This window comes from Diadema antillarum, unplaced genomic scaffold (genome assembly GCF_040938485.1).
Source record: "Diadema antillarum isolate AM-2024a unplaced genomic scaffold, OU_Dant_1.0 seq00001244_RagTag, whole genome shotgun sequence".
Taxonomy (NCBI): domain Eukaryota; kingdom Metazoa; phylum Echinodermata; class Echinoidea; order Diadematoida; family Diadematidae; genus Diadema; species Diadema antillarum.
In genome coordinates, this window is record NW_027272031.1 from 560,034 (window position 1) to 581,826 (window position 21,793).

The following is a 21,793-nucleotide window of genomic DNA, read 5'->3' on the forward strand; positions in this document are numbered from 1 at the left end:
ACAAGGGAAACAACAAGTGAGAGCAAAAAAGAATCAATAGAAATAATAGTAAAAAAGGGGGGGGTGGTTAGAGACAATTTTTGCCGGGGAAATAACACTGAGTTCCGAGGACTATTAACGGTGGAGATATTAAGAATGCATGAAAAGGAGTTTGTACTGTAGAAAAGGAATAGGGCCTAAGTAAGAAAAAGAAGTATATGACATGAGATATGCAACAAATTGATAAACGAAACAAGGGTTGGAGAAAGGGGAATAGAATTTTGTGGCATGTAGATGGAGAGTAATGGGGAAAATAAGAAGGATGTTGTGGATTGCAATGGGTGGACCAAGAAATGGGGGGAAAGTTTAGAATTTTGCTCAAAGAGAGATTTTGGGAAGATGAAAACAAGAAAGCATGTGATAGATAGGATTATATGAGTGAGGAATGATGGACAAGAAGATGGGAAAGAAAGAGAGACATTCTTGCCTAACAACCAGTAGAGGAGGACATGGAGGAGATGGAGATGATGTGACAGGGAGTGATCGAAGTGAAAGTGTTTTGAAAGAGGAAGAGATGAGGTGGAAAAACCCAGCTCTTGTCCAGAATTGAGTCCAGCTGTCTGATCAGTGACGAGATGTAATTGGAGCCTATGAATTGTGACAGTTTGACCCACATCGTGTCGTCAATCAACATGCTATCTTGGATTGTCAAGAGCAAAGATTTCTATTGTCCACTATGAAAGGGAGGAGATGTAGCAAGTGGAAATAGTTTGTGCAGAAGAGAGCAAAGGCAAACACACACACACACACACACACACACACACACACACACACACACACATGGACACATGTTTAAGCCACCAAGTAATAAAACTGTTGCCAATAAAGACAGGGATAAAAAATGCATACACATCATCACATGATGATGTATGTGGATTGATGATTTGTAATAACTCGTAAGGAACTCGTTCCCAGATCTAGCCATAATGGCGTATTGCCTCATTAGGGCGGGATGATGATGCCAGCAGGGTGCATGCAGAAACGATTCATACTCGGCTTCTGTGACGTCATCTCCCAAGATATACGAAGAGAAAATCTTCAGATGTTGATTATGCAAAGTGCACAGAAGTTGGTTCATATTTTTACAGCTTTTAGACAGACTTGAGTTGTGCCACATTTCTGTTTATCATGGAACTAGAAATAATATTTTGGTTTACATTCATGACAGATCTGTATTACAAAATATCCAAATTCTGTGACAAGTGAGAAAAATGCAATGGAAGTGTTTGAATGCAAAAACAGATAAACATCATTTTCAAAGGTGGGCTTTTTTAAAGTAAGTTAATCACCATGTAGAGAAAAATTTAATCTTTTCAGTGATACTGCACTCTTTACACAACAAGAAATATTTTTGAAAATATTATGAAAATATCACATATATTTTGATTATTTTCTTAGTTTTCAAGCAGCTTCAATCTTGAATATCTTAAGTTGATAGGCGACTCTCATTACAATGAAGTCCTCGGAACCGGCAATTTTCTTTTGTTGTATCGAAATTTCATTGTAGCAGAACAGTATACTGTATGAAGATGAATAAACGATATTTTGTAGCCTGAATTTTTATTTCAATGTAAGGAGAATTTTGTTATGATAACTATGTTTCTTATAACTGCAGTACACTGTATCAGGTTTTGCATGTAAATTATTCAATTGCTCTCCAGGAATGGTAATATATTCAAGTGTAGGGAAGGGGCAAGAGTGAGGGTGGACGTGTGAAGACCATAGAATTGCAGCAACGACCTGAAGCAGTCTGCGGAGATCTCATCCCGCATGACACGTGGCGGTAATATCCTGAACTAAGTAGCGCTTTCAAACTCCCTCGTGTGTGTTTCCTTCAAGAAGAGGAAATGCTTGGCTTGTGTCCAAGCAAAAAATGTTGACTTAACCCTTAGAATACCAACAAACTTTTGAGTGGTTTGATTTTTGTGAGACACTTGCAGGCAAATGCCAGGTTTATTTGGAAGTGACGTTCAAACTACTGTTTGATTACATGCACCACTCAATAACAGGTTTGTAATGTATTCAAATGTCATGTGCAATCTGAGAATACTGTAAAAGTTCAAATTTTTGCAGTGTGGAAATTTTCACGCATTTCGTGCAACCAGAAGCTAGTGTGAAAATAAAATACACAAATATTTTTGCATGACATACGTTGTATATTCCAGTAGTTAATGTCCTGATTCCGCGTGATTAAAAACATGCGAAATCCATCTTACCCGGCCGAGCGTGAAAAATTACTTGCACAAAAAATCCACTTTTACAGTAAACTTTTTTCCTCGACAACAAGAAAGCTTGCATGATCACATCCTACATAGCAGCAACTAATGAATGCAAAATTATGATATCATAAGATTTATAACAACTACAATGTACAAAGCAGGTGGTTGATTTGCAAATTTCCTAGATCACCCCAAAGAAGCATCCATCTATCAAAATACATCACATTAGTTCCATTTAGATGATGATCCGTAACTTTGAGGTTGAGGTTAAGCTCGCAGTTAAGTATGGGGCACCAAGCGTCGCATGGTCTCTTTCTTCATGAAATGACAATTTCATTGACGAAATGACAATTTTGTCAAGGAAATAACAATTTTGTCAACGTGATGAAATGAACAGTGTCACTTGTCAACAAAAAACAAACATTTACACTATACGCTGTTCTACAGTACAGATGCAGATAAACAGAAAGTGACCTAAATTATGATTGGGTAATCTGAAATGTATAAAGGATAGCATGACAAAAAGGACTGTCTTAGTAAAGTATACTGATTGCAGTCATACAGCCCTTCTATTCTGCATATCACTTGCTGACATGTTCACATTTTTTTTTTTTTTTTGGGGGGGGGGTCACTATGACATATTAGTAAGTCACTGTACTATGTGATAACTGCTTTATGCTCTTGAAAAAAAAGAATAGTACAGTTGACTTTGGGATGCATGGACAGTGCCATCCCCCTGAAAAGAGTGTGAGTTTAGACAACTGTAGAGAATACACATTGTGAAATTTTGTCGGGAGTAACGTGTAATTCACTGTTTATGAAGACCTGAGTTTCTTGCACTCTTATATAAGCAATCATTGATAAAAAAAAAAGGTTCAGTGTAGCTCAAATGCTATCATAGAGCTGTTTGTATTCCTGTTACTTTTTCTTGACACAGCATGCAGTGAAACTTAGGCATATATATACTATCTACAATAGCCCCATTCCAGCAGATTTCTTAGTACATTATATCTCTGTAGTCATGACAACCAGTATATCTTTTTCTCCCTGTCTATTTATTTCTGCCTCTCTTTCTTTCTCATTCTTTTTCTCTATATAAAGATGTTTTTCCAAAGTTAAGTTTGCCTCTATCTTTTCCTCCACTTCCTCTTCTTGTTCCTTCTCTTCCTCCTCCTCCTCCTCCTCCTCCTCCTCCTCCTCTTCCCTTCCTCCTCCTCTTCTTCTTCCCCATCCTCCCATTTCCCCCTTTCCTCATCTTCTTCCTTCTTTTTTCCCTCCCCCTCCCCATCAAAAAATAGACATCTCTGTCTTAAGATAGCAGAAGCTGTGATGATTCATGCATCATTGATTTAGCTCAAATCGGCTCAAATTATCAATGAACTTGCAGTGGGACCTGCGCTACACCTCTAGCTGTATGGAACTTTCCATAAACAGTGTGTTGATGCTGTCCTGTGTTCACTGCACAACTAAAGGGAATGCGTAAATGCTAATATCCAGAATGGATGATGCTCTGTTAAATCAGTTGTTACTATAACATGAACACCATGTGAGCAAGATTATTTTGGCTACAATGATTAATTTGAAAGAAAGATATTATTCAGAGGGGTGAAGGTTCAGATGCAAATTTCTTCACTTTGTCTCCCTCTACAAATTAAATTTGTTCAGATCACAACTGCTGATCTGTAAATTAACAAACATGTCGGAAAAAATGTTTGTTAATTTACAGATCAGCAGTTGCAATCTTAAATCTAATTTGTAGAGGGAGACAAAGTGAAGAAACTTGCACCTGAATGATTAATTGTGGGTTTGAACAATAATAATGATAATAATAATAATGATTATAATAATAATAATGATAATAATAATAATAATAATAATAATAATAAAATAGATCAATAAATTTTCACAAATTATGTTCCTGATTGGTGATTTGTAGAGACAACGAACACTCCCCTCGTGTGTCATTATGAAAATGTTTATCGTGAGATTTGTTTTTCCTCAAAGAATGTAGCAACTTTTTCTGTGGTCTCCTATTTCAGTATTGGAAGTTATTTTTCAACGGTTTTTTACAAAGAAAAAAAGTGTTTAAGGAAAGTAAAGGAATGGCATGATGTTGACATTTTGCAGCCAGGAAGTTGCCGGAGATCATGGGGGAAGATCAGTGGTGACTGTACCTCGATCAGGAGGGGAGAAACGAGAAAATCTAGGTGGAGGTTTTTCCTTTCACGCCCCTCCTGTGGAGAATCTTCTCTAGAATCGTGAGTTGCGGGGAAGACTCTTCCGCTTCTGATCAGACCAGAGTCGTCATGAACCAGTCTTCCTGGCTTGGAGAGAAATCTCTCCTCGAATGACGAAAGGTTGTTTTTTTCGACATCACGCGTCCTTCACCATGACTCAGATGTTTCGTCGTCGTCACGTAATCGGAGCGCTAGAAAGTATTTTCTATCTCATTATTTGCCTTCCCCTAAGGTTAATAAAGTGGGAGATAGTCACTGTCAGATTGTGTGATAGCTGAGTTTCTCTCCATTAACGCCACTCGTCTACGGGATGGATTTATGAGTGTCTGCTGATGTAAGGCAGAGAGGTTACTGGCCAGTTTTTCCGTGAATCTGGGTGACAGGGTGAATATTTATCTTGGCATGTTCTTAGTGTTGAGCCAGAGATTCAAGAAGCCAAAGTTAAGATCAAACTAATGATCTTTACTTCCTCGGGGCTGGAAGTTTGCCTGAAATGACCTTTAGTGACCCTATCCCAGCTCTCTCATGTCAAGCAGACATTGACATTCACCCACAAATTTGCCAAGAACATTGATATTCTATGAATTTTGTGCGCGCGGTTATTTAGACATTCCCACGCATGATACTTTTGACCTCAGCAAGGAGCATACAAATATGGTGAAAGAGTGTTGGTGATAGTGATGCCAAAGTTCAAAGCATAAATCTTCTGCGAACACAATGAAAACCCTAATTGTGCAGGTATTCCATATGCATTATATTTACTTCTTACTTTATAGAAATCACATAATGCAGTTTGGATATGTTGTCAATTATGTCTAGCCAAACTTTAGCACTGGTATTTTGTACTGTCCACCAGCAGTATTATATAGAAATGCAGATGGAAGGTTCCAGATTGGGAGTTGGGGAAGGGGCCCAAAGTACCTGGAAACAGGAGAGACGGGTGCATAGAGAATGGTTGTTTCCTATCCTAATTTTTCACTCAAAATATCAACACCGAGGCTGATGGGTCAGTGAGATGACCGAGTAAGCTTAGGAAGTTGGGTGGACAGTGAAGATGCCAAAGGGTGTGACACGGTGTGGAGGGTTTAACATCTCAGTATCATTGTCTCAAGATTTCATCGTCGTTGTGTACATATAAGTTTCACATTACGCTGAGATAAAGAAACAACTAATATATACCGGTTATCTTTCTTTTGTTTTTCAAAACAGTAAAGAGAGTAATTGATGCATTTATTGATACATTTATAAAAAACGAGTCAATTTTGCCACTGGTGGACAAGGATGTCCCTTTAACCATCTCGCAACCATAACTTGAAATACTAAATATGTTCTTATGAGAATGAATAGAATAATTGAGAACGAGTGCTCCCATTGACAGTCACCAAAGTCACAAGATGGATGTTGCTCTGAGAGACAGGTGGCCACAAGAGACAGGTGATCATTATAGACAGGTAGCCATGCTGGGCAGGGCTTGGTTTTTCTCATAAAGGATATTTTTAAAGCTACCAAAAGATAGATGGTAGAGTAGGCAGATTTCACTGCACTGAAATTAGGCTTGTTTCGATATTTTGAGTTCAATGTCATTTACAATAAACGCATTGCTAGTATTGTTAGTAATGAGTGTTATGTCAGAATTACTGTCTTTTTGTTATTGCTGTACATCATTTTGTTTTAACTAAACTACCAACATATTTTTCCAGCACAGTATCTAAGGATGGTGGCTTAATTCGTGGGATCTCTCATCATTCGTGTGAGATGTTAGGGTAGTATGTGGCTTTTTCAAATACCTGTCTGGTTTTCAAAGAATAGCCCACCTTCTGCATTCCCCATTATCCTATGTGTTCTTTAACAGAATGAAAAGAATGTAGTAGATGAATGGCACAAAAGTCATTATCATTTGTCATTAATCATACATCATCTTTATGGCAAATGATGGCATTCAGGGCTCGCCTTTGGAGTGGGAGGAGGATGAACACGTGATAAAGAGGCATGAAGTCACATCAGACGTAATAGTGGCCAATAAACTTCTCTCTCGGGGGACGGTGCACTCGTCATTGACAGACAAATTGTCTGGAGCATTGATTCTGAGTCACTAGCCTTCCTCCATCATGTCAGTCTTGGACCGTCTAGACTCCTGTCAAGTTGTCTCTTTGTATTTGTGCACTATCCCATTGTTGTCATTGCCTCAGAGAGGAGCGTAAGTGTCACATATATCATTTTAGAGGGACATACTATCAATGTCAGGGAGAATTCAGGGACAAAATATCATGTCAGAGATATTCATGGGACAAACTATCAATGTCAGGGACTATCCAGGGACAAAATATCATGTTAGAGATATTCCAGGGACAAACTATCAATGTCAGGGACAATCCAGAGACAAAATATCATGTCAGGAATTTTCCAAGGAACAGGGAGAAACAGTCAGTGTCACGGACAATCCAGTGACAAAATATCATGTCAGAGATATTCCAGGGACAAACAATGTCAGGGATAATCCAGGGACAACACATCAAGTTTGTTAGGGATATTCCAGGAACAAACTATCAATGTTGGGGACAATACAGGGACAAAATATCATGTTAGAGATAGTCCTGGGACAATTAATCAATGTCAGGGACAATCCAGGGACAAAATGTATCATGTCAGAGATATTCCAGGGACAAACTATCAGTGTCAGGGACAATCCAGGAACAAAACATCATGACAGAGATATTCCATGGACAAACTATCAATGTCAGGGACAATCCAGGGACAAAATATCCTGTCAGAGATATTCCAGGGATAAATTATCAATGTAAGGGATAATCCAGGGACAAAACATCAAGTTAGGGATATTCCAGGAACAAATTATCAATGTTGGAGATAATCCAGGGACAGATTATCATGTAAGAGATATTCCAGGGACAAACTATCAATGTTGAGGACAATCCTGAGCCAAAATATCATGTCAGGGACTAGACCAAAATTGCGGAATTCAAACCTATGAAATGTATAAATGTCTGGTATGAGGAAGACTGCACACCCAGAATTGACTGAAACACCTTGGGACCACACTTGGCCAAATGGATTTTTAAAAACATCATTACAGAAGTTCATGATGCAAGCAAAGAGTGTCAGATGTACAAAATATCTCACTAGGCATTAGACATGTTTCTATAAAACATAATTATAAAAAGGGGTTCTTTTTGTTACTGTTGACTCTAGTTTGTGGAATTTGACAGAATTTAGAGTTTAAATGCCATACTACCATCATATACAGGAACAAGGAATAAGAGGCAATATTCCTTACAGTTGATATCACTTCTTTGTGTTTACTCAGTTGGAACATGTGTAAATACTGAATTTGTTGTACAGAAAAATATCCTTTGTATATGTATCAATGTGGACTGCTATTTATTTTTCTATTCAACTTCAACAAGAAGTGTTCTTTGTGCAGTGAGTTTAATGTTAGTTGCGCTTGGGCACATTACATACAGTGTGGGCATTTGATTTAATGCATGTCTCCATCTTCATGACTTAAACCCACATTAAAGAAAAAAATAAGATATGTACAGTTTCTTTGTGTTTCTTAGCATATCTTGAGTTTGCTTTCCATAAATACACACAGATTCAAGACATAAATCACTCTCATTTCTTCAGTCTGTTCACAAAGATTTCTATAAAAATGGTTATATGAATCAAATTGAATCAAAAGTGCTGTATATGAATTATGTGTACAATTGGTTGCAAAGAATGCTGTTGCCTGAATCTGCTGTAAAAAAAAAAAATGATAATAAAGATGATTGAGACTCTTAAGAAAAAACTATATATATATCCAAGTAATTGTAATCCCTCATTATTGTCCAACAGGTATCATGCAGGTCAGATACTCTGGCAAAATATCTCCAGTAAAATATCCTCAGTACATTGCCCCCAATTTTGTATTCATGATATATCGTGTGTACTCTGTGTGGACTCAAGATAAAATTTGACTTTTGATTCAGTATGAATCCAGCGAGCAATGTAGGCCCCCTCGGTACTTCCCTCGCCGTTCCGTGCCGCATGATTCAGCCAATACGAATACTCATCGACAATTTCGGGCAATTTATTGCCGAAATTCACCCCCCTAAATGACATCTTTGTGTGAGCTGCATGCATTCGTCATATGATCACACTGAATAGTGCAGCTTGAATGCTCAAAGGGTACGGGGTATGATTCATGCAAGGAGATTAGCAAGGGGGATGAGAACTTGATTCCTGCAGCTAGAGTCAGTCAGATCTTTTCTCTAGCATCTCTTTACACGATTGTCTTCTCCAAAGCTCTTACCACTCCAGGCAACCACAATGTATTATTGACAAAAAATCACTGGTTGATTATGAGGAAGGCCACTTCTACCTTGAAAATGGATGCACTACTAGCAGCATATGAGTGACATTTTCTAGGTAAATAGCATTCACAATTAAAATGCAATATGTTGAAACATTAAATGGTCCTGATTCTTTCAATGTTCTCATAACTCACATGTGGAGTTGATTTGGTCACATTTTGACATAAAAAACCCCTCTTACATAAATTCAGGGCGAGATATAGAACCTGTATAAAGTTGATACTATGTGTCATTCTGTGGTAATGAGGGAAGATGAAATTTGCAAAGACACTGCTGCATCGCCCTCAATGAACACAGAATAATGTATCTACAGCTGTAGACCAATTACAAATGTGAGCTAAGAATATCACAACATAACCATATAGCTATTGCAAAACTAGGATAAACTTTGATGTAAAATTTGTTCCGTGCGACTGTAATGTTAATGTCAAAGATTTATATGGAATATTACAGGAGTTAGGTGGAATTGCTAATGAGGAACACTTGCCTTAAGCATGACCACCAAAAAAAAGGAACCAAAAAGCTTACCACGTAAATACATATGTTTGTCATAATTATGTGCATTTTTCCAGCTGTACTTGGAGCATTTGCACCATCGCCAACTTTACCCAAGGTTTACTGAGTAACTCACCTGTTCTCAAACTTTTTTCTGATTTCTGAGAACGCCATCTTGGTTCCTCCACGACTCTTCTGATCGGAGGGGTTACCTGGCAACAGCATATCCAAATCCTCATTCACAATCTCAAGTCCTGCGTGATTCCAGACCAGTACTATCCATATGTACAGGCTGCATCGTCATTCTCGCTGCTATTGTTCCTAGCGAAAGTAGCTGAGCTATGGATTGATCAAGGCCCTATACATTGACACTTGTTCAATGGCCGCTCCAAGCAGGGTTTATTTTTTCAACACACTCAAGTTCCCTTTTCCTCTTTTGGGTTGTTTCCCCTCCGAGCTTGATAAAAGTAACACTGAAGCATGCTAAAAATAATATTTACCAGGACATTAGGTTGCGATTGGTGTACTCCAGTGCTAAAAGTCTTGACATTGCGTGACCTGACTTTGCAGAATCATTTTCCCAGGTTTTACTTTTAGTTAGCATCTGGCAGCTTTGCTCTCTCTCTTCTCTCTCTCTTCCCTCATCAAGTCTGGGTATACACAGTGTAGTCAGTCACCAGCCATGCCCCAAGTTGGAAAGCTTCAGTACTCACTTAACCCGGGCATCATACTGACTAATTAATTCTGCAATAACTACACTGTCATACAGCAACGCAGTTTGTGACATTGAGTCGGCGCTAGTTCTCGGCAGTTAGCAAATACAGGTCTCTCAGTGTCTCATCAAAACATGACTTGATTATTTTACAGCATGCTAATCCCCCTGACTTCAAGGGGTGTTTGCCCCCTCGCTCCAGATCAAAGAATTAGTCAGGCTGAAGGCAGAAGATGTCCCTATCTCCAGGGATGAAGATTTGCCAGTGAGACTCAGCAGCAGGTGTGGCAGTAATTCCTGATCATAAAAAAGAGAAATAGATATTAAAAATCATAAATCAACATCAGACAAGACAATTGAAGTCTCGCAACAAACAACATTCTTTGCACATCATGGATATCATCCACCAAAGATCTGATTCATCACGCAAACCACCGAGGTCTCTGCTAATTTGTAAGTTCCATGTTTTGTCGTCGGTAAGTTCCATATTCTGTCATCAGTAAGTGCAGTCATTCAGAGCATCGCTGCCTAATACCAGTTTTGTTTTGCCTCACTTATCCACAAAGGGCTTGGATGAACGTTGTCAGATGACTTTGGTTCCAATCTTCCCACAAGTAGTTACTTCTCTCAATCCATCTTGTCATTGATGTTGACCAGGGGGATGAGGATGTAACAAACAAATCAAATCTTAAAGTGATGTGAAATGAGAGGAAACTTGAGTGATCACCCAGGATGTGTTCTCACACGTCCAAAGCAAAGTCGGCGGTTTTGTTTTTGATTCCCAAGTGAACAGGATGTTGACCTCTGCAGGATGCACTTCCTGCAGTGACCTCACGGCTTTCTGGCTCCTCCGTTGTTGCATGGTGATTCTGACGCTGCACACTCTCTGTCAAATCGCCACTGTAGACAAAACAGTGCTATCAATAAATCCATTTGCTCATTTGCATTTTGGACAGGAAGTATTACATATTATCCAGGATGATCCAGTCTCTAATCATTTACTCTTCAGATCCTGTTTCAGTCCTGATCGAGAGAATGATGTCCAACTTCTTGAATTGTCTTTCGTTCGCTGATTAGCTTGTGAAATAAAGAAGTCGCAATGAAATGTGCAATATTATGTATTTTAGATATCATAAATAAGAGATCCAATCTTGAGCAGAGTAGATATTAAGCCTATATGATTATGTGGTAAAGTGGTTGGCAAACTTTTCATAGAAGTGCTGCATTTATACCACATTCATGTCAGGATCAGCATTGATATTTTCCCAGGTTTTTCAATTCACAAATAGCACTAGATTCACAAAGATAAAAGCCTTGCAAAATATTTAGCGGGTACAGCATGGCTCTTAATGTGTCACAGCATTGCACCAGGTACCTCAAAGTATACATATCATCAACCAGCATTCCTGTGGTTCGTAAATGAACTATGACACATATCTGTTATTCACCTCATGATGTCGTGCAATGATAGAGTAAATATCCAGCGATGAATGGGTTAAATAGTCTTCTTCGGCAATCTCAGAAAGAGTTCCATTTCTCGTTAAGAGCAGAATGATGGTTAATCCACTTCATGACTCGTCTATTGCATCCAAACCAGATAAGCCTTGAAGAGACACAATCAGTATCCACTGCATAAAATATGTCTCATCAAACATTGTCCAAATTTAGTTGGTAATGTTACATAACAGGAAGACAATGTCCACTATACAGTAGGACAACCTTGGCCTCCAGGGTGCCTTAGAAGGGTAGAATATCCGACGGGATGCGTCAACTTGCCGCAAGTTTCCTTTGTGATGAATGCAGACATGCCAGTGAAAACATCCAGCTGTCTTTCAGTGCGATCGTTTTAACTCTTGTGGTGCCAGACATGTAATTCCACCGGATTTCTGTGTGGCTCCACAGGTCACACACGCTGTGGCAGCTTGTCGAGGGTTAACTACAGACTTGATGTTTCATTGAGCAGTGATTCCATTGCACCGTAGTAAGGACCTGTAGAAGTGTGACTGACAGTGGGAGATATTAAAGTATCAAATATGGTAGTCCCCTGCAGTGAAAAATTTCCGGGAGTTTTCAGGAGATACCATCTTTGCTTTAAAACCTGTGATCCAGTGCCTGTTCTAGTCTAAACTTGATCACACTGACTTTGTAGGTTGCAGGCTTCTCTATGTATTGACAGAGAATTTGGATCATGCCATGTTTATACCACATTGCCCGTTCAACTGTGTTAGCAGTACAGTATGCAATGTCCAAAGAATCTCAATTTTTTGGATAATTTTAAAGACAAAGTTTATCAGCAGATACCAGCACAAAGATGGCCCCTTGTGCGATATAGAAGCATGAAATACTCACGATAGTTTTTTCTGTGAAGGTGGCAATGGGCAGAATGACTGCATATTTGTGTATTATGAATCAAAAGAGTACCCGAGGTATGTTTAGTCAATGCTCACAAAAGATTTCCGACGTGCGCTGAGTGAACGTAGATTTAGCGAGTGACCGCTCAAGGCCTCCTGGCCACTGTTCGTTTGACCATTGTGAAAGTTGCTCAGGGAAAACATGAAAGGAAGCTGGTCAGACTGAATCCTTTTCTATGAGTTGTGGAGAAACACAAAAGTGTATCCACAAATAATGCAGATTTGCATTTGTGAGAATGATACAGTTCACTGCACGTGGGTTCAGCTGAGAGAGAAAGAGATTGAGACAGACAGAGATTAAACCGAAGCTTTCCCCTGTCTGTTTTAATCTGTGTATCAACCACGAAATCCAGTAGCTAGTTTACTGGAAATATTTTTGTTGATTTTAACAATAAGTATGTTTTACACAAATGAAAACATAGCATCATAAGTCCAGTTGTACTTCTTCACTGTTCTACTTCAGACTCACTGTCTACTTTGGCTGCAAACAGTAAGCTGATACTTTGCTGAGTGAATTCTCACCATTATCAATCCAATATTCCTCTGCATTGCTCTAAATAGAAACTCAGAAGGCCAGATTCCACATACATGTAGGCGCTTCTGTCCCATTATGGTTTTTTTTTTATTTCATAATGTTTTTTCCATTGGATATGAGGAAGAGAAATGATCTTGAAAATAGTAAAGATGGATCTACGCCACTTGCCATTTCTTCTTAATACATAAATAAAGACATTTCCCCACCTGCCCCAGATTACGATCAGTGTACCAAAATAGCACACAGCACTCCGCACATCAGTTTCTATATTCTGCCAAACAGGCACTTGTCGCTTCCATATTTGAAACTTTCATCCATGAGCTACTATCCTAGCGTGACTCCACAGTAATCTAGTCCACACATGGCAAATAAAGGTAGCGAACTATCTCTAATGTTACCTCATTATGTAGACATTCGGTGATATGTCGAAATTTGGCGGACAAACGCCTCCATAAAATCCTGAGAGGTGCTTGGGTGCTAAGAGATTCCGGCTAGAGTGCAAGGCAGATGAGGACATGCTACGACATATTATGGTGGAATAAGACTCATGGGGAGCGAAAGAACTGGAGTTCTGTCAAGGACATGGTTGGTATATTTGTGGTTCCAAGGGAATTCCAGACCTGGCAGTTGACATTGGGGTTCATCTTAACCCTGTAGGCACTAGGCTCGACTCGGTGGGGGAGGTTGATTGATCGTGGCTTTATAAATCTTCCGGTCTTAACTTTGACCTGCATCTCGTACAGTTGTAGTTCAAATCACTGTGGTAGTCATTAGGGTGTGGTGGTAGGGTGTGGAGTAAAGTGAGAAAGTTGTAATGACCATGGTAGAAACATATGGTGATGTCACTTCCCTTCTCCCTCTCTTACTTCCTTTCTTCTATCTATCTCTCTCTCTTTCTCTCACAAGCTCAAGTGATAGATAGTGATAGATAGAATTCTCTTTCTTTATATCTTTCTCTCTCTGTCATTCCATCTTGATGTGGCATATCAGATGAAGCTAAGGAAGAGTGCTTTCAAACTTCACCACTGTTTCCATGCAGGGTTAATGCCCTTTGGTTTTCAGAATGCATGCTCACATGAACATTTTGCATCCTCCCAGGGTATGTTCTCCCAGAGTTTTTCCAGGGTTTCCCAGAACTGCTGCTTTTTTTTTTCAGGCATCACATGACTTGGCAATGACAATTTTCAGGCACCGTACCAGGTAACCGACAGCACTATCCCATGAAGCATTCCTCGATTTGATATCACTCATGTTATAAAAATACTAAAGGAGTTTGCGGAACAAAGCTGTGAACATCTCAACTTAATCTGCTGTGAAATAAAAGCTGTTGGGAAATGAGACAAAAGACATTTGAGCAACATCATCAGCTGCATTATGATCATAGGTCCTCAAATAGGAAAGTATTTTCGTTGTGTCTGTAGATTGTCTTCATGTACATGACTTCTTTCCTGATTCAGTTACCATGGCAACAACATTGTAGTTCAGCACCAACATCACAAGTTGTCATTGAGACTCTGCCGAATATGTTGCCATTTAAGGTTCCAAAAGATTTGTCCAAAATGAGGCTGGAGTTTGCATCTTTCATTCTAAGGCTGTGGGAGTTCTTGTGTAAGTTCTGCTGATGGTTCATAGGGCATGCCACTGTTCTATAGATGACCAATGATTTTTGTTAGAACTCCAAGGAATCCATGTGTTTGATGTGCATTCACTGATTGAAGTAGCTCTTGAGTACCTTGCTTCCTTCAAGAAGTAGCCAAGCTGTGTGTGAGGCTTTAAGTTCTCTATTCATGACTCATTCCACCTAAAAACATTGCAGGTTAAAAATAAAAAATGATACATACAATGATGCATGCACACAAAAACGAAAATTGCTGTCAGAGACTATGATATCAAGTGTTGAATACACACCAAGCTTGGAAAGTTCCCAGCTTGCAGTCAGTGGAGTAGTTGGTGGTGGTTTTTTTTTCTTTGCCAAGATAGAGTCAGCAGGGTACTACCAGGTACATGAGCTTCATATGATACCTTAGTTGACTTTCACTCAGTGCGTGGTCCTCACAAATAGGCAATAAGTAGAACCAGAGGCAGTACTACTACTCACAAAACACACTATCAGAGGCGTTTAGCCGGAGAGTTACAAAGCAGGGAAGGCAATATATCCACATTGTGAGTGGCACAAAACATGTTGACATCGACTTCAAGTCGGGCGGGAGTTAAAAGCCCGGTATTGACGGTGGCTTCCAGGCACCGCGCATGATTGAGTATGAATGCCGGGGTGCCCGATTCATGGGTGCAACATTCCAGTGAATCGTGTGAAGAAAAAACAAAGAAATCATCCCTGCCCCAGTTGTGCGAAATCAAGAAATCTACAACTCAGATTACAAGGGACTCACCTATAATCCGCATGCATGTTCCCTCTCTACTTGTTGAAGTTCACAACATTGATAAAGCTTGCCAGTATATAAACCGTGCTTGGAATCTACAAGTACACCAGTCTCAAATGTTTGGTTTTCTGTCCCCGCATGTTTACATGCACCCTGCCACCCCAAATTTGGTTCCAGGAGAAAGCGGCCCTTTACAGAGCTGAGGAGTTAAGCCCACTAATTCTGTGTACACCACTTTCTGTCTATTTGTCATGCAGGTCATATCGTTTGTACACGTTGTAGTCAAATAGGCTGAAAACAGACCACCCCTATCACTGTTTACGCTTGGATTATTTCAAACAGACCATGTGAAGAATTGTTTTCATCAACAATAGCGCAGACATGCATAAGAAATACTGCAACAATTTCATATTTTCCATCATATCTATTTTTCCCAAATGAGATTTGACCATGATTTTTTAATAAACTTGTCATCATAGCATTGGGTTACGATCATGAACAATGGAGTCTGGTATTATAGACTAGATATTAATGGGGGGTGGCCCGTGGCAATTTCATTCATGCAAAATTTTGCTACGCTCCATTTATGACTCCATATGATTTGTTGCTAGGTAGTGTAGTGTGGTAGAAGTGGTGATGCATTCCTCAATCTCGTCCTGCTGCTAGGCAACTATGCCTTTATCCAGGACTATTGGGATATCTTGGTGCAAATTTACTTTCTTTGCCCGTCATAAACTTGTGAGACATCAGATATTGCTTCAGAGTCGCTGGAAAACTAATCATCATTTCACTGATTGCACAAAATAATATGAGCTGCCCTCCACAGACATTTGCATAATTTATTTGCAAATTTTGAAGAGCTGAGACTGAGAAATATGTTAGTATGTCAGCCACAATTCCATACAGTGATATTTACTCCCTTGCAGTATACGGCTTTTTATTATAAATATTATTTATGTGTGAAGTCTGACAATTTTCCGTCTGAATGAATCTTATAAGATTCAATTAGTTATCCTCATGATTAACCAATTGACAGCTTTCTGTTGATCTAAATTATTTATGTTTGTATACATTACATACATTACATGTCAAATACTAATATCCTTATACCCGCAAGTCTTGTAATGCATTTATTTCTGTATAGACAACTTTATTCCAATGGTACTTGGTAGGAAAAGTTATTAATTTCCTTTGCTGTTTTATGTGTCTTTTGTTATTAGGTCTAGTTGTGTTTTGGCTACTGCTCAATCAGAAATCATCCCATTAAAGTATACTGCATTTATTTACCGAAACAATATATTTTCAGAAACAAAACAAGAAGACCTTGCAAGTTTTTAGTTTCTGCTATGTGGCAAAACTGTAATAAAAGAATTAGAGCCGTAATGTAGAGCTTGAATATAAGGGGAAAATATACAATCAGAGCTAAAAATCTGGTGTTTATTAAACCACCAAAGCTAAATTAGATACGACAGGTACATGGCTAAAGATCCTTTGAGGATGAATTGTGTAGCACAAGGGTTGTTTTCCACATTACTGCCTTCCACCTCACAAAGTCTTCCAATTACAGTGAGGAAGTGAGTTATGTTGTCACGGCGACAAAGCATCCCATTTTTTTGACGGGGAACATTAATGAGTAAGGTTAATGAATGATGCGAGTGATGAGAGGCACTGTCTGATCTTATCTGTCGCCTAATCTGTGTCATGCAAAGCAGAAGTGAAAAATGTTTCCCCTTGAAATACAGGTGTGTACCTGCAGGGCAGTTATCCTTGTCAAACCGTCATCAAGAATGTTATCTTGACTATCAATGATGTGCCGATGAACTCTTTGCCATAAATAATGTGCCAATGAACTCAGCAAAATCAGTTTATCCCCCACACTCTCACAGCATAGCATAGCATGCATATTCAAAAAGTGTGCAATTTATACAGCAAAGGAAGATCAGAAAGCCTCTTTGATGACCGTACATGAACCTTCATTCACTGTTTTCAAAATGTTTTATGACAGACAGATTGATATTATCAAGAATTATTTGTCATTGTGATGGGAAAGTACATGCATTTAATCCTTCCCCTCAGACTGAAGTTGGTCTTAATTTTTCTGTTGAGTAGGGCCTGCTTTGTTCTGTTGCACTCACCATTGCCTGGATTTAAAGCATAATGTAAATGTAAACTGGTGATGGTTAAAAAGTAACAAAATATGAATATTTTGAATAATCATTTGCAAAGATTTCTTGTCTTAGGGGATGAAATATTGGAAAGTTTATAAAGCTCTGTTAGTGAAGACTGTGCAAACTATGACATATTAATGTGCAAGCTTGCATGTAGATTTATCAGCTTTGTACAGTTTTTTACAAAAACATGCTAAAGATAATTTTCATGTTGAAGTGTTGATCTTCAAGGAAATTCTTGTTCAAATCTTGATTCCCAAAAATGTCAAGCTGTTTCTGCTTTTATGTGACTGATAAAGGAAGCCACAGCTTTGCGATATTTTGCAGATTTTCATGCTCCTAAAGAAGATCTCTAAGCTTAGCTTACAAATCCATAGGAAGCCGTCTGTCACTTCTCAGCCTTTGAAAGGAGCTAGCTCTCAGATAGCTTACTACACTTTGCTTAAAGGGTTCGTATAGTTTTGGTTGAGACCTGATTTCAGGTTTCTAATATTTTTTGGTGAGATAATGAGAAACCTCCTATAAAATGTGAAAGAGTATGTAATTCCATGAGGAATTCAACGTTCATTTGATGAAAATTGGTTTTGAAATGGCTGAGGTATCCAAAACAGAGCGATTCTAATAAGTGTGGGACCCGCACTTAATTACGATCACTTTGTTTTACTTTGTTTTTGGATGTTTCAGTCATTCCAAACCCGATTTTCATCAAATAAACTTTGAATTCCTCTTAAAATGGTATGCTCTGTACTATTTCATAAGTGTTTTCTTGGTATCTCACAAAAAGTTAAAAGCCCAATTCTCATCTCCACCAATACTGTACCATCCCTTTAAAGTTAAAGCTTGATAAAGTGAATGTTTTTAGTTTGTTGTCCACTCAAATAGTGTATTATCCTTTTCATCTACTGTATGTTACTTTTATATCATCTCTCTACATATCTTTTCAGTCTCTCTTTCCCCCCTCTGTCCCTCCATCTCTCCCTCTCTTTCTCTTTCTTTTCCTCTCTCTCTCTGTTATATGATATGTACATTGTATGTGAATATCACACCATATATTTATATCTTGTTCCATATACTTTTTGTCTATATGTATAACCTGTTTATCTTCCTCTATATATTTGCATCTATCTCATTTTCATTGTATTTTGCACATCTCCTCTCCCTGTCACTGTTTCTCCCCTCTTTCCCCTCTCCCCCCCCCCCCCCCTTCCTCCCCTTCCCAATGTCTCTTTCTCTCTTTCCCTCACCCCACGCTATTATCCATCACCATTTTTCAGGTGTGCCAATGAAACAAGGATTTTTTGGTAATTGAGTCTTTGCATAACAAGAACAAGTCCTTCAGTCATATTTCCTTGACTTGTTATTTTCTCCTCTCCACCAGACAGCAGTTTGGCAGAACTATACTTTTTTAATATCTTGGTTATGAACTGAAAACAATGAATTCCTGTTTTGAAACATTGTCTACAAGCATGAATGATATGTTCCTGTTACTCCAATGTCTTCCTGAATCATTTTCATCACCTTGTGATGTTTATACTATAATTCACTCAGAAATTTATGTACTTTTTGAGCCATACTTTTTTTTATTCAGAGGTACTTGCTCAATGCTGATGCAGCCCCCAATCACATTCCATTTATTGAACTGTGCAACATTTTTTCACAAGCCCTCTGTTCAACCATATGTGTAGCCACCTTCATCAAATCTTATTTTTACCTACCTCATTTCATGTATGTTAGTGAAATCTGTATGATTTTGTGAATTATGATGTTTTGTATAACGTGATGTAACAGTCTTTTAAGATGCACGGACTTGTTGAAGAACAGCCTGTGGCTGAAACAAGTGACCATGTGGAATAAAATGAATGAAATCTGTTCATCTACGCCTTATTCATTGAATCCATCTATCTATATGTTCATATGTCCAAGTGTCTTTTTGTTCATATCAGTATGTGGTTGTTAACTTTTCTCAAAGTTCTTCATCTTTGATTCTCTCCTCAATCCAGGTTTGGGCCTTCTCTGCTTGTCCATCCAAAGTGTCCATGGCATCCCAGCTCTGAACATCTCTACTGGGGTCAACTTCCAGTGGCCAGTCCTCAGAACTGACCTCTTTGACCAATATACACTTGGTACGACTCATATCTACGGAAAAATTCTGTCTGCTAGCCTGTAAAGCGAAATAGTTTAAGAATACTTAATACTTGATGAGGTAATCCCTCTTGCAGCTCCAAAGGTAGACTGGGATGAATCATAGGGGTAGAGTAGGTAATCCTGAAGAAACATATTTATACCCCCGCCAAACGAAGTTTGAAGGGGGTATATAGGAATCAGCGGACGGTCGGGCGGTCGGGCGGTCGGGCGGTCGGTCCGTTGCAAATCTTGCGTCGCGAACTACTTCCTCAGTTTTCAACCGATTCCCATAAAACTTGGCACAGATGTGTGCCTTGGGTTGTAGATGTGCAAGACGTATTTTTTGACAGTACCCAAAAGTACGTTGCCATGGTAACGGCATATTATGAGCAAAAATGGGTACAAATCTTGCGTCGCGAACTCCTCCCACAGTTTTTGATCAATTTTTATGAAATTAGGTACAGATGTTCATCTGAATATGTTAATGTGCAAGACACATATTTCCGCAGTGGCAAAAAGTGCGTTGCCATGGTAACGGCATGTTATTGGTAAAATATAGGGCAAAATGCTTCATGGCAAAACTGCTTCATCAGTGTTCTTCCAATTCTCATGGAATTCATATTGAATGTTTGTCTTAGGATATAGGTCAGCATGACACATTTCTTGACAGTGACAAAAAGTATGTTGCCATGGTAACAGCTCACATATTATGAGCCAAAATGATGGAAAATTTTGTGTTGCAAACTACTTCCTCAGTTTTTGCCCAATTTCCATGAAACTTGGTACAGATGTGTGCCTTTGGTTGTAGATGTGCAAGACGCATTTTTTGACAGTACCCGAAAGTACGTTGCCATGGTAACGACATATTAATGGCAGAAGATCAAGGAAAGATCTTGCAGATTTAACTACTTCCTCAGTTTTTTGACCAAAGCTTATGAAATGTGGCACACACCTTGATCTTGGTGGGAAGATGTGGAAGACATATTTTTCGGACGTGTCGGAAGCTGCGTTGCCATGGTAACGGCATATAAATGGCAGAAGATCAAGGAAAGATCTTGTGGATTGAACTACTTCCTCAGTTTTTGACAAAAGCTTATGAAATGTGGCACACACAATAGTCTTGGTGGGAAGATGTGCAAGACATATTTTTCGGACGTGTCGGAAGCTGCGTTGCCATGGTAACGGCATTTGAATGGCAGAAGATCAAGGAAAGATCATTCCTTGGGTAAGACTGTCGTCACGGGGCGGGGTATTAATCACCTTAAGTGATATTTCTAGTTTATACTTACTTTAGAGTTCCATTGAAAACATACATTTCTAATGTGTGTAAGATGGTCCATAAACTTTCTTATGTCACTTTCAGTGTCAGCTATTTGAAACTTTGTGTCCATTTTAGACTTAATTTCTCTCCAAAGAATAATAAAACATATTTCAGGCAAACAAACTGTTGAAATCTCAAAAACTGAACATAATTTGTACCAGCTGCAAAGTAGTGTTATATATAGCATGGAAATATGATTTATGCAAACATTTTTGCCACATATTGTTTAAATGATTCTCACTGATACAGAATAGATTATCATCTGTCACATTTTTGTTCATTTTGTTTAATTTAAAAGCCTGTTTATGGACATAGTCAGATCTTATGCAACCAGTTTTACTAACATAATATCTCTCAGCAGCAAGTTGCTGAGGCTTGCTTGACATATAGCCATGACTAATGGACCAGTCTACTGACATATTCAAATTTTATGTATACTTCATACAAAAATAAAATGTTTCTGACTACCAGAAAGCTTGCCAAAGGATTGCCTGACATAGCAAAGACTTATGGATTCAAACTAGATTTCACATTTTTGATAAATGTATTCAAGATACAAAGTAAATAGATGAAATGAATAGCTTGTACATCCATAGCCCTATGGATGATATATCCATAGATTGATATATCCATAGATTTGAATATATACATTCCTTACTCTTTGGTTTCTGTGTAAAGTAATACCCAACACAAACTTCAATCCAGTCCATTAAAAAGAGTTAGACATTTGATAGACTAACTGATGTGTAGAAAACGTCGAGGTCATTGACCTAATGGCCAC

At 38.6% G+C, this 21,793-nt stretch overlaps 1 protein-coding gene across 1 annotated transcript in view; it reads left to right on the forward strand.

Annotated features, from left to right (window-relative positions):
• The window catches only part of LOC139745245 (epsilon-sarcoglycan-like), a 107,448-nt gene that overhangs the window by 10,443 nt on the left and 75,212 nt on the right, over positions 1 to 21,793 (forward strand). The window contains exon 2 of the mRNA XM_071655649.1: positions 19,568 to 19,690. Coding sequence (XP_071511750.1) covers positions 19,568 to 19,690 — 123 coding nt within the window. The remainder of the gene's footprint in view (positions 1 to 19,567; positions 19,691 to 21,793) is intronic.